We start from the raw sequence: 17,031 nt of genomic DNA on the forward strand, positions 1-17,031 counted from the left end.
GTTGTTGATGTTGATATGGCATTCAAGAAACATTTCTTATTATCAATGTTGAAAAAAGTTGTGCTGCTTAATTGTTTTGTGGAAACCATGATACATTTTTTAGGATTCTTTGATGAAGAAGTATATTGATTCGTAACAGAGATATTTTTGTAACAATGTACATTTTTACTATCACTTTTAATCAAACATTTTTGACCTTGCTGAATAAAAGTAATAATTTCTTTAAAAAATAATAATAATCTTTTTGAACAGTAGTATAAGGAGTAAAATGAGCATAGAATTGGAATGCTTACAAAAAGTACTTAACATTGTTTTGTACATGTACACTGTACAATTGGCAATAATATGTTTTTAAAATGCTTTTTGGCAAAGAAAAGTTAATGAGGTATTCATCTTATGCATCACAGGAGGAACTATTTTCCTAACCAACTCACAGTGAGACCACCATTTACAGAAACTGAATCCCCCAAAGGTTCCTCCAATCCATCACTGGCACGGTTTATATGTCAGTAATGAAGATGAGATGCACAGGAGTCATGAATGAGACAAATGTGTGCTGGAATCCCACCTTATCCAGTTCAATCTTCCTAGGAATCATGGGAGATGATGGGCTGTCCAACCCATTCCCCTGACCTGTAACGTCACGCACCACCTGTAATCACACAAAGATACACACACATCAGTGGTTCCCTACAAGTGTAAACATAGTCCATCACACAGGGGGTCCCTTTTACAAAAGCTATTTTCCTCTTGTGCAATATTGTTTCTGGCAGCAGGATACATCTATTGTGTGTATGTATAATGGATTGATATCCAAGCGTGCAAGCGAGTGAGGGACTGTGTTTACTTGGAGCCATTTCTTGGCTTGCTCCTTGCTTTGCACGGCTAACACCAGCGCCTCTCCGCTGGGAAGAGAGAATCGGAGCTCGTGCTTCTTCCTCCGGCCATCTTTGGGCACGTAGATGACGGTGCACAGGCTGAGTGGTATGTCTGTGTAGGGTGACTGCTCTTTAGAGCTTTTATAGCACTATAAAACAAGATTCAGAGGTGTCCATGTATTATAATAGTACCAAGAAATATCAAGGCTCATTTTTATCCCTCAGGACTTTTGGCAGCTCACCTGGAGTCTGTTCTCGCGGATGACAGTGAGCTGTTTGGCCCACTGGCCGAAGCGTTTCTTCCTTAGCAGGAAGGCACAGATATGGCAGTCTCTCACCGGGGCCATGGAGTTCTCCTCGGAGGGCCACTGGTGCATCAAACGCTGGCCTTTCTCTTCCTCTTCCTCATCATATGACTCATAAGAACTGCTTAAGGCATCTGAGTCATTATCTGCAGGAGAAGTAATGGCATACTAATGCTACTAATAAGAAATGACAACGCTATTTATAGCATCAGGGTTCCCCTGCTTACAGGAGTTTTTGCGTCGTCCGTTCACTTGCGTTGTTGGATAATTGTTCTCAGCATCTTCGTAATATCCATCTTCAATGGAATTAGGAGGGCTGGAGCTGCCTACAGATATATAAGAGATGCATAATGGCACATATTTTGTGGGAAAAAAATCTCAGATTTGTCATATTTGAAGAGCTCTTTTGACCTGCCGTGCAAGAGAAAAAGCTGGCTTTGTGGAAGGACTTTAAGACAAAGTAAAAATCTTTGCCAAAAGGTTGCATGGCAATGTGCATGAACTAATTGGCAATCCTCTGTGAAATGAAATTTAGATGTGTGATTTCACCGACATCTCTTATCATCTTCTCACTGAATTGCTTGAATGCACAACAGTTTTCTTTTTAGCATCATTATTAAACTGCTATTGCTTTATTTGAAGCATAAAAACACTCAACTTTTAGTGAGGGTGTTTTCTTTTTTAAAACAGCCAAAACTTGGATATTTCATTTAAATTGAAATAAAGGGGTAACTATCAGTGTTGTAGTACCCGAGACCGGACTCTGTCTTAAAAACACACAGAACTAACATTTCATGGACTTGGTCTTGACCCTTAACCGGACTCTTTTTTTAAAGACTCCTAAACTAGCATTTCATGGACTTGGTCTTGACTTGGACAAGTGGGCAATTCCCCCCTTTGCTGACTGTATCTATATCTAGCACCTGCTAACAAAAAAACTCAAAATTTGTCAATTTGCAGGTCAGAGTTAACCAAACTTCTTTACATGAGCGTGTGTTTCCAGTCTCGGCATACAGCTGTAATAAAGTCAATGGAACAAACAGTCTATCTTTGACCCGATTTGACCCTATTTATTTTCTTAATGCACATTCTAGGTATTATTTTAAACAATTCATTGTGCAGTTTATTCCAGATAGAAAAACTGTTTATCTATGCAGTTTTTAATTAAAATATAGCCATTTGCACTGAAACAGCCTTTTAATCTGGGGCCGGTTGCATAAACTGTTTATTTTGTTTCATAACTTTTTTAATTCAGTTATGAAAAGGTAGATTGGTCTTATTTGTATTGGAAAAGTAAGACTGATTACCCCTTGGCAACTGCTAGTTGGTCAAACTAGTTCTTAAGACAGTCTTAACATGGTGGCTAAGGTTATGCAACTGGTCCCTGATAGCCTGATAACCTGATGTTAACCAATAGCTATTTAAACATTGTTTTTGTAACTTCACGATCAATATAGCTCCATTCTGGTATGTAATATTCACATTTTCACAATCCAGTCAATTCCTAAGGAATAAAATTAATTAGGAATTTACTTCTTGATTAGGATTTTTCCTTCTTGAATATACTGTTTCATATGAAAATGTGTCCCATTATGGAAGCAAATGGGTTTAAATCTGCTATCCACTTTGAATTCAAGTCGTTCACGAAGACTCTCTATCATCGGAGACTCCATATCATCGGAGACTCCATCGTCCGGCACATCCGTGCTACGTTAGCTGAAGGTAAAGTGCACACTCACTGTTTCCCTGGTGCTCGTGTTCTCGATAATTGACAGTCACCACTGATAAGCTACCACTAAATATTGTAGAAACTTAATTTGCTGTAAAGTTGCTTTGCAATGATTTGTATCGTGAAAAGCGCTGTACAAATAAACTTGACTTGACTTGACTTGACTCTTGCAAGAACACAAAGTTGTAGCATCACTCTCCAAGCTATTTTATCTGTAGGAATTTATATAGACCATGCCATGTTTCCAAGCAACGGTAATACAGCAACAAGACTCACTGCGGCTGGTGATATACTCTGGCATCTTTCCAGGGCTGAGTGGCACGGCCTCTTCATAGTAATCCTCTGGAGGTGGTGTGTTGGGCAGGGGGGGAGGCGAGTCCGCTGTGCTCTGGTCCAAAAAATTGTGGCAAACAATGACTTACTCCATCTGTCTGCCCCATCACATTAATTCACACTTAACATCTGCTTTTCAGTGAGTCCTCACAATATCGTAAAGCTATGTGGCTCCTTTCCACCACTCGGCAAGTTACTCTAATAACAAATGATATGTGAACGCTGCATCCAATCAAAAGCCAAACCCACATGCCACATGGATGACGGCTGAGAAATACATCAGATACTGGCCATCAAGGACTATTGTGCTAATAATGGCACACAAACACACTGACACACACAATGAAAAATCTCACTGCTGGAAGACTGCGGACAGAATCTATGGGGACCTCGTGAAAGGCTGATGGTGACGTGACTATAACAACCTGTCTCTGAACGTGCAATGCAGCTGGAAAGAGAAGTGCAGGTCTCACTACAGCATGATTAATCTTCCTGCCGTATCTCATCGTTGCAGAGCACAGCCCTTATTACACACTGACATCAGGGCTAATGATGCACTATATATTAGCGTTGGGTCTAAGGAGCAGAGCATTATGGGTAATCCTCTGAGAGAAGATTTCTTACTGGTTTGGGGACAGTGTGGTTGGTGTGTTTTGACTCTGGCTCTTTCTTCTGATCCTCCATTTCAACTTTCAGCTCCCCGAGGTCACAATCTGTAAAAATGTGAAAACACATTTATGAGTGTAATATTCCAAAACACTGGAGGTTGTTGAGAGATGCAAGTCTCATAGATATTCTTCACTTACCGAACGTATCAAAAAGGGATTCGACAAAGCTGGTTCCATTTCTGTATACTGAGGTGTTCATGTATGTATAGTCTTTTCCAGTGACTGCAAAGAACGAGTAAGAAAAAAGAAAGAACATGTACGTAGGACAACTGCCAAAAGCTTTTTCAGTCTCATTTATGAGAAAAAAAGGCCTCATCAAGCTGATGTTTATCCCTCTGGTCTTGTCACTTTCTGGTCCAAGGGTTTTTTTTCTTTGTCTAAATTGTCTCAAGCATATTTTTCTATTAGTTCTCTGTCAGACTGATGTTTAATTTGCGATTTTTGTGCAGTTCCCTCCTGGAACAGAACAGTTCATAGCTGATGAGACCACAGGTCCTAATAGGCTTATCCAAGGTGGTCTACCAGACCAAAATGTTTTACAATCCTTCTCTTGTAGGAAGGAAGGGGTGTTTGATTAGGTTTAGAGTTAACCTCAGCAAGAAGGTGGCTTTCCAGGAACATGACTGGACATACATGGTCTACCAGCTGGTGGTTCAACCACTAAACCCAGCTTGGGCCAGATAATAACCATCAGAGACACTGATATTAGGTATTTACCTGAGGGCTGAAGTTGTCTGAGAAGGTTCTTCACGGCTGTTTTCTTCTCTTCTGTAGCACAACTCAGGGTCTCATGGTCCAACAGCTTCAACAGCACATTCAACTCCGTCACCAAGAGCTCCATCGCTGAAGGTCAAAGCTCAGGGTTAGAGGTTGATAGAAACCAGACTATACAAATGTCAGTGCTTGTCAAAACAACAGATTAATTAGACCAACAATCAACCCGTCAGCATGAACGAGCAAATGAAAACAAGTGTCAGTTCTAGAGGTTTTTGGTCAATGACGTGATACTTATTTTTGTCCTATTTATTATGTTTTCAGAAATACATTAAAATTCACACATACAATGACTTGACTACATATTGTTTAATATAACCATGTTTCGAGTTCATCGAGTTCAAATTCAAACCATCAAGTTCAAATTCATTGCATATGCAACCCTAAGAAGTATGAACTTTGTGACCCTAACCCTAAAATTTCAAAAGATTTTTCTGTTTCTTGATCGTGGGCAATCATTGACACTTTTGAGGAGAGGGGATAGCTCGGATAACTCGGGTCTTCATCATTAATCATCTGTCTCTGACTTTCAAAAGCTTGTAAAGCTGGGATGACTGAATCAGAATGGATCTAGATGCATGGTTCTTTGTAACATTATATTCCACAGAGTGTCTTCAGTATGGACACACATGTCAGCAGACAATATGAGTTATGGACGGGGGGGATGATGGGTCAGCAGAATTATAAATTGGAACAGGTTTGGAGCTCAAAACTTCATGCTGGGACTCTCAAGCTCTCTTCCAGGTCTCTGTGGGACGAAAACCGCCCTGCTGGAGAAACCAAAAACCCCTGTGTAGAGTCAAAGACATACCCTCTGATCTGTGGCGAGTTTCCCATCCCACCTAGCAAGCTCACAGAGAGCATCAGAGGAGGGTCCAAGCTCAATAAATTCATTCAAAGTCTGACATCTAAGCTCCCTCAAGACAAGTTAAGACAGTGGGTTAACCTCTGGTCTCTTATGTCTAGATTATGCAGAGAAGGACTTAATGACATTGCTGTACTGGAGTTTTATTCTGAAGGAGGTGAGCTGAAATCCCTAAGATATCTCAACAGATACTGCCGCCCTCAAACTGAAGCTCACACAGTGTTAAGCACCAGCTAAACCACATTTTCTCTCCCAAACCCATTACTAATGACCCGCTACTACTAAAGCTAAGTGTTTGAGTTTGAGCAAAAGCACTGTCAGCAAATTAGTAAAAACATGTAACCAAAAACCTGGACTGCAAGGATGAAAAGACAGCATGAAACAATAAAAAGCAGATTTATCAGCGACCCTAGGCAGTGTGTGCCCGGGCAGGAGGTTTGCTGATTTGGAAGGAATCTGACTGTTTTGTTCAAGGAAAGTAATCAAGCCATGTGTACACCTCCTGTCCCAGTGGATATGAGCTCATGGTCAACACTGCGACCACATTGATCACAAGCAGAAGGCTGGAGGGAGAGGGGGTGTGAACAGGGCTGATCATCCATGTCCATCACACAGCTGGACAATCTGGCTTGGACAGAGGGTCAAGCTGAGCCAAAGTATTCACCTCAGGGCCTCTGGGCTCAATACTGATATTAACAGGTGTGGTGGGTTAAGACTCATATCAACTTCAGCTGTCAGATACTCCACTAGTAATGTATTAAATATGGAATTCCTTCAAAAGCAGAAAGAGAATATGCTGAAGTGACAAAAAAGATATGATTGGGGATGGATGGAAATTCAACTAAAATGCAATCTTACAGTGAGCTAATGATATTATATATACTCTCGTTCAAAAGTGCGGGGTCTCAAGGCTGGATTCATTTGCTCAAAAATACAGAAAAACATTAATATTGTGAAATAGTATTACAGTTAAAAATGCCTTTTTCTATTTTAATATTTTTTTAAATGTAATTTATTCCTGTGATGCAAAGCTGAATTTTCAGCAGCTATTACTTCAGTCTTTAGTGTCACATGATCCTTCAGAAATCATTCTAATATGTTCAATCGGTGCTGAAGAAACATTCCGCACATTGTATCATTCCACAGTCATTGTATCATAGTTTTGAATAATTATACACTAAATTAATGCAATATTACTGTATCGTGAGACAGAAATAGATCGTATATTGTATGGCCTGATTATCACCCCTGTTCAAACCATCTGTTTTCCAGTAATAGATATATCTGTTTTCCGCACATTCATGCTGGTTTACCATGGCTACACTCCAATTTCAACAATAACCAGATATACCAGCATGTTCCAGTAACAGACCCGGAATGGCCATCTTGGAAGCTGGTCCAAACTGTGTAAGATATCGTGACATAAACGCATTCAGGATTTTTTCAAGTATAGAAAAACGTCTCGGCTCTCTGTGTTTTCTGTGCTTCACTCAAGTTGTACATAAACGGCCACCACCCTCTTCCACATCCCCATGAGAAACCTAATGAATGATGTGCTTCTAGTCAGATTGTGCTGTGGTCCAGAAAATGTCAAAACGCTTCAGCATCACATCTCTCCATGGGGAAGGTGAGGAGTTTAAAAGCCACAAAGAAACACAAATACTCTAATTCACACAAACACATTCTTACACCCGAATGTACAGAAATTACTCATCTGAAATTTGGGTCAGCGTACTGCTGCTTTGACAAGAGTGTTTTTTCTTCTTTTTTGATTCACCACAGTTGCAGAACCTTTGTTATTGACTAATGTACTGCAAAACATCTCACTTCCTTTCATCGTGTCCCCAGCTGCCTTACAGGCACTCCCACCGGTGTGTAAGTCTGAGTGTTTCTCTATTCAGACTTGTTGACACAAGGCCCCTGTGATCACAAAAAAGCCTGAGTTTAACTTTGCGTGTTTCCCTCAACATGACCTTCTCCAGGAGACTCGGTTGGGTAGCAACTAAAGTGGCACAATGTTTGCAAGTGCCAAAAAATATGTTAAATGTGCCCACTTGGCAAATTATTTGAAGAATTTAGTGTTAAAACCAACCATGTGGAGTAACACAAGCCATTAAGGGCAGTGTGAAGTGTCAGCAGCCTAGTAAATGTGTTAACGTTGCATATAAGCTCTTGTGTAAGCCAAGCTGATGATCTAATAGTAACTAAAGTGACACAATGATTTACAGAATATATTTCATTAAACCAGAGAAAAACTTGTTTATGGGTAAAACTGTATGGTTTAGGCAGTTTGATGCTCGTTAGTGCTAGTTTGATGCAGGTCTACCTGAAGATATTCATCAGCCAGTGAAGGCTTACAAGCATGATCTGTTGGTATCATTCTCAGAAAAAAAGGTACAAAAGCTATCACTAGGGTAGTACCCTTTCACCAAAAGGTACACCTTTGTACCTAACTTACCCCTAAACAGTGCATTTTATGTATCTTAAAGGTACATATTAGTACCTTAATGGTATATAGTTGTACCTTTTGAAAATTTACTGTACCATCCCAGTAACAGCTTTTGTACCTTTTTTTCTGACAGTGACACTATTTTACAATAAGATTCAATTTGTTAATATTAATGCAATAGCTTTGAACTAACAATAAATAATACTTTTACAGCATTTATTAATAATGTTAATTTCTACATATACTAATGCATTTTCAAAAAATAAACAGCACTTTGACAGCATTTAATAATTAATCTTAATTTTACATTAGTTATAAAATGAACAAACATGAATTAACAATGAACAATAGTATATTGATACATTAACATTAACCAAGATGAACAAATGCTGTAGAATTTTTTTTTTAGTTCTTAATGCATTAACAAATTTAAAAAATGTTTTGTTTTTTTTATTGTAAAGTGTAACTGATATTTCTGATTAAGCTGGCTAAGCAATGTAGTCTTTCTAGTTAAGCCAAGTATAGACATGAGCACAATAGAACACATGCAGAGGACCAGCTTCTAAAACATAACATATGCTGCTAGTCAAGCTACTAGGAAAAGTGGTAAACCAGGCTGAAATCCAAGTTCAGTTTTATTCAGCTAAAATGCCATCGGTTATTCCACGGATACGCCAAAACTGCAAAATGCAGCATTTACTTTGTTTTGGTGTATTTCCCATAAAGATCACAAGAGTCAGGTGAGGTCAAAACTAAGATTTGGAAATCATAATGAACAAAACGTCTTCTGAGGGCAGTTAGGACCAGCTTAACCCAACATGAGCGCAGTGAAGCATATATCATTCCTACAGAGATACGCTCTTACATGAGATCAAACACATTTGCTCTTCTCTTTATCTTGAGCTGCACCTGTGGAGGGTCATTTCCAAAGCCAAGCACAACACGGGGCTACGTGCCCACTCCCCTCCAGAGAGCAGCACATGTGGCCCTCTCTGATAATACCACATCAAAACAGCATAGTGGGAACACAGAAATAAACACCGGCACTCAAAGCCGGATCAAGTTAACCTGTAGGTTCTTCTGATAGCAGGGGTGTTTGTTGCTTTCTTTTGGATCGACCCCTTGCGAGATGTTTTCAACTTTGTTGCAGGCAAATCAGAGATGATGATCTATTTTTCTTTCTCGCTCACTTGAAAGCACTTTACTGACAGTCATATTGTTTCAACATAAGCTAAAAGCCATGTTGAGGAATGTAAAGTTGGCGTTGAAAGCTGTGTTTTTAAGAGGACAATGGGGCGTTTTCCCAGAACTGCACCAGTGCTTTAGCACTCAGCACCTCACACATTGCCGCAAAGCGAGGAAACATTCCTCACCTCATTAAAAGTGCAGCCAAAGAGCTTTAAGATGCCCACCAGAGATAGTAATGTATACTCTGTTGTGAAAACCACAGCACTCCTCAAGAAAGCTCTAAACACCTTGGTGAGTTCTTATTTTACAAGCATATTTTGCTTAGACAACAAAACAACACCTGTTTAAACTTGTACAGTTTGGATTTTATGAGTGTGATGCTACTATATAGATTTACTCATAAAGCAATGCACAAACTCAACAACTAAAACAACTGGCTAAATACAGCTACAAATACGAATACATTGTTATGCTTAATTCAAGTTGGAACAACTAGATTGAACTAAAACTAATCAATACGTTTCACTTCAGCCTCTACAGAAACCATTTATACAAATGCGAGAACTGTTCGATAATACAATGATCTAGTTCCCAAGGAAAAAAGACAAACATGCGAGTAACAAAGCACCTACCAGAAACAGCTGCTGAGGAGACAGCCAGACCCACCATATCTTTCCTAGATGTAAGTCATGCAGTTGTTCCTGAACAAGTCACAGCAATCCAGAATGGTGGAATCAGCTGAGGAACTGACTCATTCAAAGGTGCATTTCCTTCACATTTATCACTTTCTTTCCTGTGTCCAGATTAAAAGTGACTGAGGGATAGCAGGGGAATTTATCCTCCCTTTCTGGTCTGTTGGTGTGTGTCTGGGGGTGGGGTGCTCACTGATGACTGTGTGTGTGAAGTAAGGGGAGGCACCCAGTCCTGATCTAATCCGGAGGGGTTCTATAGCACCTGGGACAGGCCCTGAGTAAATACACACATCCCTCCCCCACAGGGGAGAGTATGGAGATCAACAGTCCTCATTGGTTCTCTTTTTTTTCATGCCAGTTTATACATATGAATGTCAGCCCTGGAAAATGTCACCCAAACCAAAGATGACATGTTAGAGGACAGTTTTGCAGAGTATATGTACACTGGCATATCTGACCAGTTAGAAACATGTGAATTAAGGTTCTTCCTAAGGAGAAAAAACTGAAAAGCATTTGCCATTTAAAGGGGTCATATGATGTTGCTAAAAAGAACATTATTTTGTGTATTTGGTGTAACGAAATGTGTTTATGCGGTTTAAGGTTAAAAAAACACATTATTTTCCAGATACTGTACATTATTGTTTCTCCTCTATGCCCCGCCTTTCTGAAATGCGTCGATTTTTACAAAGCTCATCGGTCTGAAAAGCGAGGTGTGCTGTGATTGGCCAGCTATCTAGTGCGTTATGATTGGCCGAATACCTCAAGCGTGTGACGGAAATGTTACGCCCCTACCATACTGTGATGATGCCCTGTCAGGCCGGAGCGATGATTCAAAAACATGAAAACCCATTATAAACGAGGCATTCGTTGCATCCAGTGGGGACATAATTATGGATTATAATGACTTATACCATGTCTGCAATTGTGAACGGAGAAATGACAAACAACAAGCCCTACTCTACACTGCTCAAAACTCACGTTTGAATCATCAGTGGCAATAGCACTTTCTTTAGTAAACACAAAGTTGAAGTGTTACTTTTTGTAGCACTAATTTACAGTAAAAATGACCCTTTTCGAAAAGGTTTCAAAACACTTTCCCATCTGAAACTGCTCAAAAATAGACTGGCCTAGTGCTGCACGAAACTCACATTATTAGTTGAGCCATTTTTTCAGTGTATTTATTTAAATTATTTTTTGATATTTTTACAATTAAAAAAGTATTTAATGATGAGTCAGTTATATATTATTTTTAAGATGAATTAAACACTTTTAAATGTCTAAACATTTATATGTCCATTTGTATTTTTAATCACATTAAACTGGGATAGAGAAAGGATTTTCATTTTCATCAAAAATGAACGTCACCTTCTCATTTGTATTTTTTCTTTCCTATGGGCAAACCTGCCTTACGTAACCCCTGAGGCAATCTCTGATTTGTATCTGTTGATCTGCGCTGTCTGCCCACAGTCTCTTCTAAGTGTACAGACTGTATCTACTCCCTACGTTATATTACAGTGCCCCTAGAGACTGTAGTTATGCACAAAAGAGCCATTCTGCCGGTGTGCTCAAGTGAAGAGGTGGGGGTCTAGTCCTCTTCATTGTGTTCACCCATCCAGAGAGCAGTCGGGTGCCGACATGTACAGACTCACATCAGCACGTTCACAGTGACGTTACTCTAAGCTACAGGCAAACCTGGGACCAGTCGGCAGGATCTGACAAGCTGAATATCTCAAAACCCACTCTCCCCCTCTCTCTATCACACACACACGTATGTTTCATCAAACACACACACTTCTGTGCAGATAAGCAGCTCATATCAGCAGTTCTATCTCCTCACCACTGAAAGCGGACACTTTTCTGTCCATTTCCCATTTGAAGGTTCCTGAGGGCATGTTACATCTTGTGAGACAGATGAGATGCTAAAGGTTTGTGTAGTTAAACTTTGCAGGCCTGTTGCTAGACAGCCTGGAACTGGAGATAAGAGACAGTCGAGACGAGAGAAGCCGTTCATCTGCGCTTTAAATGATCAGATATATTCAAACCACAATTACTGCATTTAATTGGGCTCATTAAAATAGTTATGTTGATTCAACTCTCTCTCTCTCTCTCTCTCTCTATATATAATGATCCTTCTCAGTATTTATACGCATACACAAGACATTTCAGATAATTTCTTATAACTGACATCAACAAGCAGCGGCACAGATCATAAACTTCAGTTAATATATTTACTGCACTAAAATAACTGGAATTTAGCTTGAAACATCACATTTGGCTGCTGAAAAATTAGCTTTGCCATCACAGGAATAAATTACACTTTAAAATATATTAAAATAGAAAACAGTTCTTTTAAATGGTAATAATATTTCACAATATTACTGTTTTTTCTCCATTTCAGTCAGGACCTTTAAATGTCAAAAAGCCATAGACAACCCTTTAAGTCAACTTTTATTGGCATGTTTTCTAAAGTTACATTTGGCGGTATGGCTCTGTTCCAAGTTCCCTGTCCTTTTCATGAGCTCCATGAAAGCCAAGACCGGAAAACAGCAGCAACTTCAGGGGCAACCCTCCTATTTTAAGAATAGGAGAGCAGCACAAACAATCCCCAGAACAGAGCATGCAACAATGACAACAGAATGACATGGTTTAAGTTAAACACAAGTTAAAGGAGGAGATGGGGAGGAGGTGGGTTGCAAGCAGCGTACAGAGGAAGCAGCAAAGCAAGCAGACAGAAACTGCATTTAAGTAAGGCGCCCTGTTTGAGATTTGCCAATTGAGTGCTTAGGAGTCAGATCAGCTGATAGGGGCCGGGTTTGAATTTTCCCAATCAGCTGATAGCAGAGCTTGACTACGAGGCCTGCCTGAACTAATGCAGAATGCTTGATTTTTGATCAAATAAATGCAGACTTGGTGAGCAAAAGCGACATATTTCAAAAACATTAAACCTCACACTTTTGTGTTTATTTGGAAAAACTTTTTTTTTTCCCCACTTTCTTCATCTTGTGGGAGTTTTATCAACGTAACATAGTAACACAATCCCCTATACGGATGTTAATACCAGGTATAATACGACCACATTTTTTGAACAATTATTAATCAAACTTTTAATTTTTGTGCAAAACTTGTTACCAAAATTAATTATAATGAATGATAATGAATAAGCAAAACCTTAGCAGCCAGCCACCCTGGCAAAGACCTTATCATACAGTAGCAACAGACAGCAACTTTACATTTTCTTCAGGAAATCTAGTTATGAATTTTATTTAACTGACATGAAGTCTTTAGCAGAGTTATGTGGGTTCATTGTGTTCTGTTTATCACAAAGACATACAGTCAACATTTTCACTTTTAAACTTTTTTAAAAGTGACTTTTCACTTTTGCTAAATCATTGCCAAAGAAGATCAGATCATTGCTCACACCCAGTGACACCAATACAAGTGACAACAATACAGTGACGGAGCACTCTGACCTCTGACCTTTCCAAAGACACACACATGGAGCCCTTACTGTCACACTGAAAACAAACCTGGTTATAAATACATTAGCCAACACACACAGTACACGCAGGAATACAACAACAAAACTCCAAGAGCTAAAATTCTTCCATAACAAAAAAACATAAGCTGGAGGGCATTACAAGAAGGCCTCACATTCACTCTCAAATATAGCATAACCTCATATTAGTTTTGTTAGAAGGCACAGAGGCAAAATGCTCCCAAAGTCAATAGCAAGAGAGGCCCTTCCAACATAAACCACCCAACTGTCATCAAATATGAATATCCTGTGGTGCAACAGATGTTTGCGCTGTTTCCGGATGTTTTACTTACCACACCAATCTTACGTGCCGCCCGGAGTGACTCAGAGGAGATATGTACTGTGATGTCTCAAATCTAAATCATCAAATCTATCAATTCTTGTTCATAACATAAGAATTCATAACAGAAGACAGGTTGTCACTGGAATGTGAAGGACATCATGAACATCGCTGTGACTCATAAAGGTGAAGGAGTGAACAATCTTATCTTGATCCGACTGGACTGATGCTAACATAAGGGTGCCTGGATGGATCCTCTTCTAAGCACATTCAGCATTGAAAATCTCCCTCAGAATTCCAGGCATACTCGGATCATCAGCGTTCAAAGCTCCACGGGGGAAAGGAGCGAGTTTGTGCACACATACACTGATGATGTCACACTAGAATTCCCACAATGAGAGATAACAAACACAAAACCTCATTTGTTTGGACACCTTGGAATATTGATGTTTGCATGAGGCGCCTCTGGTTTGATGGGATGCCGTGGTGGGAAGTACATATTTGGGTGCATGCCACAAATTACAGAGCCTGATAACTACAGTTACAGTGCTTGTCAAATGTTACAGTCAAACATCTGTTAACACATCATAAAATGTTTCTGTCATATTCAGTCAAAAGTAAAACAAATCATAAGAATTAGAATGTGGAGTGTGGAAGGGGCTATACTGATGATAGGCATTATAGATTGGAGGATTTGAGCAAACTCCAATAAGACTACAGAGTGAAATGTGATATTAAATCAAATGCAGAGACAGTATTTTGCTCATCACTATTTGCATTTATATAAAAAAAATACTTGTTGGATAGTTATACTGTACTCTTTCACCCTCATGTTGTTCCAAACCTGTATGACTTTCTTTGTTCTGTGGAACACAAAACAAGATATTCTATAGACTGATCAAGTCACCCTTTTCCATGCAATTACAATAAATGGGGGCTGAAGCTTTCACAGCTCCAAAAACCATAAAAATATTATAAATAGTATACAAATTTAGCACTATATTCCAACTCTTCTGAAGCCACACACGCATGGATGAATCGTCTACAATAACATCAGTAACATAACAAGAAAGCAGACAGGAATTTTCAACTTTAATTCAGTAAGACTAACCTGATCAGTTTGATTAATCAAAAATCATTCAGATTGGTTTTGTAAACCAGTTCAAATGTTTCATTAAAAAGATCTGACTCCAAAAATGATCTGTGAATGAATCAGTCATATTTTTTTTATTTTACAAACAAGCCATTGTTCACAAAATAGGAAGTCCAGCCCTAAACGCAGTCTATCGGTTGAGCAAGAACATGTCAGATTGCTCAAACAAACAGATTCAAATAGTTTACACTCTGGGAAATCAACCGAATTACTTATTTCTAGTTGTCTCTTCACATTAAGTTGAGACAGGAAAAAGTGAGTTAACATAAAAAAAATGCACACATTAAATCAGGGATACTTCACCCTGACATAAAAACTGTCATCATTTACTCAACCTCATGACGTTCCAAACCTGTATGACTTTCTGTCTTCTATATAACACAGGCAGAGATATTTTGGAGAATGCTGGTAACCAAACATTTTGTCGACCACTGACTACCAATGTTTGGACAAAAAAAAAAAACAGTCGTGTCTTCTTTTATGTTCTACCAAAAAAGTAAGTCAAACAGGTTTGGAATGAAAAAAAGAAAGAATAAATTCTTCCAGAATTAACCCTTTAACTATACCTATATCTGAAACTACAATATCTACAATATAGAACTAAATAAGAAAATCCTGCACTACCCCTTATCACTGCATCTTAAACCAAAAAATATATAGAGAGAGGCTGCAGAGAGGTAGCAGCTGAACATGTGGAACAGCTTAGCCTATAATTCTCTCTGAGATCTGAATCATATACAGTATTAAAGCCTGAGCACATTTGTGTGGAAAAAGGGGAATTACATGTCACTCCTGCTGCTTTATGATAGATGAGAACATGCTTTAGGTTATCATAAAATGAAGCAGCACAAACACACGGTCATAAAGCTGACTTCCAGTTGAAGGAAAAGCAGCGCTCACTTACTCGCAGTCTCTTGTTTTGGAAGCATTCAGCAATTCTTTAATGCATTCTTCTATCTAGAAACCTCAAATATGAACTCTTCTGCTTTGTTCATAGACCAGCTATGTCAAAACGCAATTATTGCTTATCATATACAGAAACATTAACACCAGACCCCCTGGCCAGTTCACATTAAAGTACGTCCAAACATGGATAAATAGCTTCAAGAAAAACAATCTTGCACACTCCAGAGCCTTCAGAACACTCATTGAGGACACCAAGTAAAACAAATAGAGAGAGGCAAAACACGAGAGCCCATCTTTAATGCTGCAGTGCTGTGTGGGGGGAGCCGCTGTGGTTAATGACCCCAGCTCCAGTGATGGGGTTTGGCTGCTGCTTGAAGGAAGCAGGGGGGAGTTGGCCATTAGGCCGGGGCCTCCCTCAGGTCACAGTGCTCCTTGTATCTACACACTGCGGCAGAGTTATGGACCCTGAAACTCCCCACTCACCTGTTTAAGCATTAACAAGCTTTGAAGGCAAGACTTTGGCTCGGTGGGGAGCAGGAAGCTTTTATGTTAACACTCCTCTTCGCTCCTCTTTATAAAACCCCTTTGCCTGGGGGTTCTCAGTGCCAGGCGTCTGTTTGTGTATGTTTTGTACTGTGTAAGCATTTACAGGCTGTATATCATGGAAAATAGGACGTGTCCTTTTTTATTGTAGCAACAGTGTTTGATATACTATATAAACCTACTCTAATGTTCACCCAAATCATATACTGTATAAAAGATTAAACAGCAAAAAGGGTAATTTAAAGCAGTGGTTTTTAACCAGAGCCTACTAGGAGACATCGGTTAAAAATTCAAAGGGGTGACGGAAGACTAAAAAATTTGTATAATAATTAGTATATTAAAATAAACACATAAAATCACAACCTATTCCCTTTATTCACTCAACAGCTATTGTTTTTAATTGAAGAATGCACTCTGAGTATTTTGTTGGACAACAGGAGGCCTTTGAGTCAAAAATTTTGAGAACCACTGATCTTATATCAACAATAACAAAGATAAAATGTAAAAAAAAATTAATCTAAATAAATAAACTAATGAAATTAAATGAGTGAATGAATTAATAAAAAAAAAAGTTATCTATAAGTTACCTTACGATGTACAATGAAAAGTGATAATAGCTCAACAAATATGTTTTTAGCTAGAATTATACACATTTAATTTCTGTCATGACAACTCTCGGGGGATTGGCATGGTAATGCACATGACAATGTTAATGTATTTGGTCTTGGCGGAA

General features: G+C 39.0%; 1 protein-coding gene across 2 annotated transcripts in view; it reads right to left on the reverse strand.

Annotated features, from left to right (window-relative positions):
• LOC107740090 (actin filament-associated protein 1-like 1) overlaps positions 1–17,031 on the reverse strand; it is a 32,114-nt gene that overhangs the window by 8,492 nt on the left and 6,591 nt on the right. The window contains exons 1-9 of one of the 2 annotated variants that reach the window (XM_016552372.1): positions 9,822–9,923; positions 4,631–4,756; positions 4,052–4,135; positions 3,870–3,958; positions 3,189–3,300; positions 1,411–1,509; positions 1,121–1,329; positions 848–1,027; positions 569–652 (exon numbers count right to left, since the gene is read on the reverse strand). In XM_016552372.1, the coding sequence (XP_016407858.1) occupies positions 569–652; positions 848–1,027; positions 1,121–1,329; positions 1,411–1,509; positions 3,189–3,300; positions 3,870–3,958; positions 4,052–4,135; positions 4,631–4,756; positions 9,822–9,858 (1,020 nt within the window). In that variant the 5' untranslated portion in view covers positions 9,859–9,923. Of the gene's footprint in view, positions 1–568; positions 653–847; positions 1,028–1,120; positions 1,330–1,410; positions 1,510–3,188; positions 3,301–3,869; positions 3,959–4,051; positions 4,136–4,630; positions 4,757–9,821; positions 9,924–17,031 lie in introns of those variants that run through there. The other variant, XM_016552373.1, reaches the window with a different exon arrangement.

Source organism: Sinocyclocheilus rhinocerous, unplaced genomic scaffold (assembly GCF_001515625.1).
Source record: "Sinocyclocheilus rhinocerous isolate Xijiao unplaced genomic scaffold, SAMN03320098_v1.1 scaffold584, whole genome shotgun sequence".
NCBI lineage: Eukaryota > Metazoa > Chordata > Actinopteri > Cypriniformes > Cyprinidae > Sinocyclocheilus > Sinocyclocheilus rhinocerous.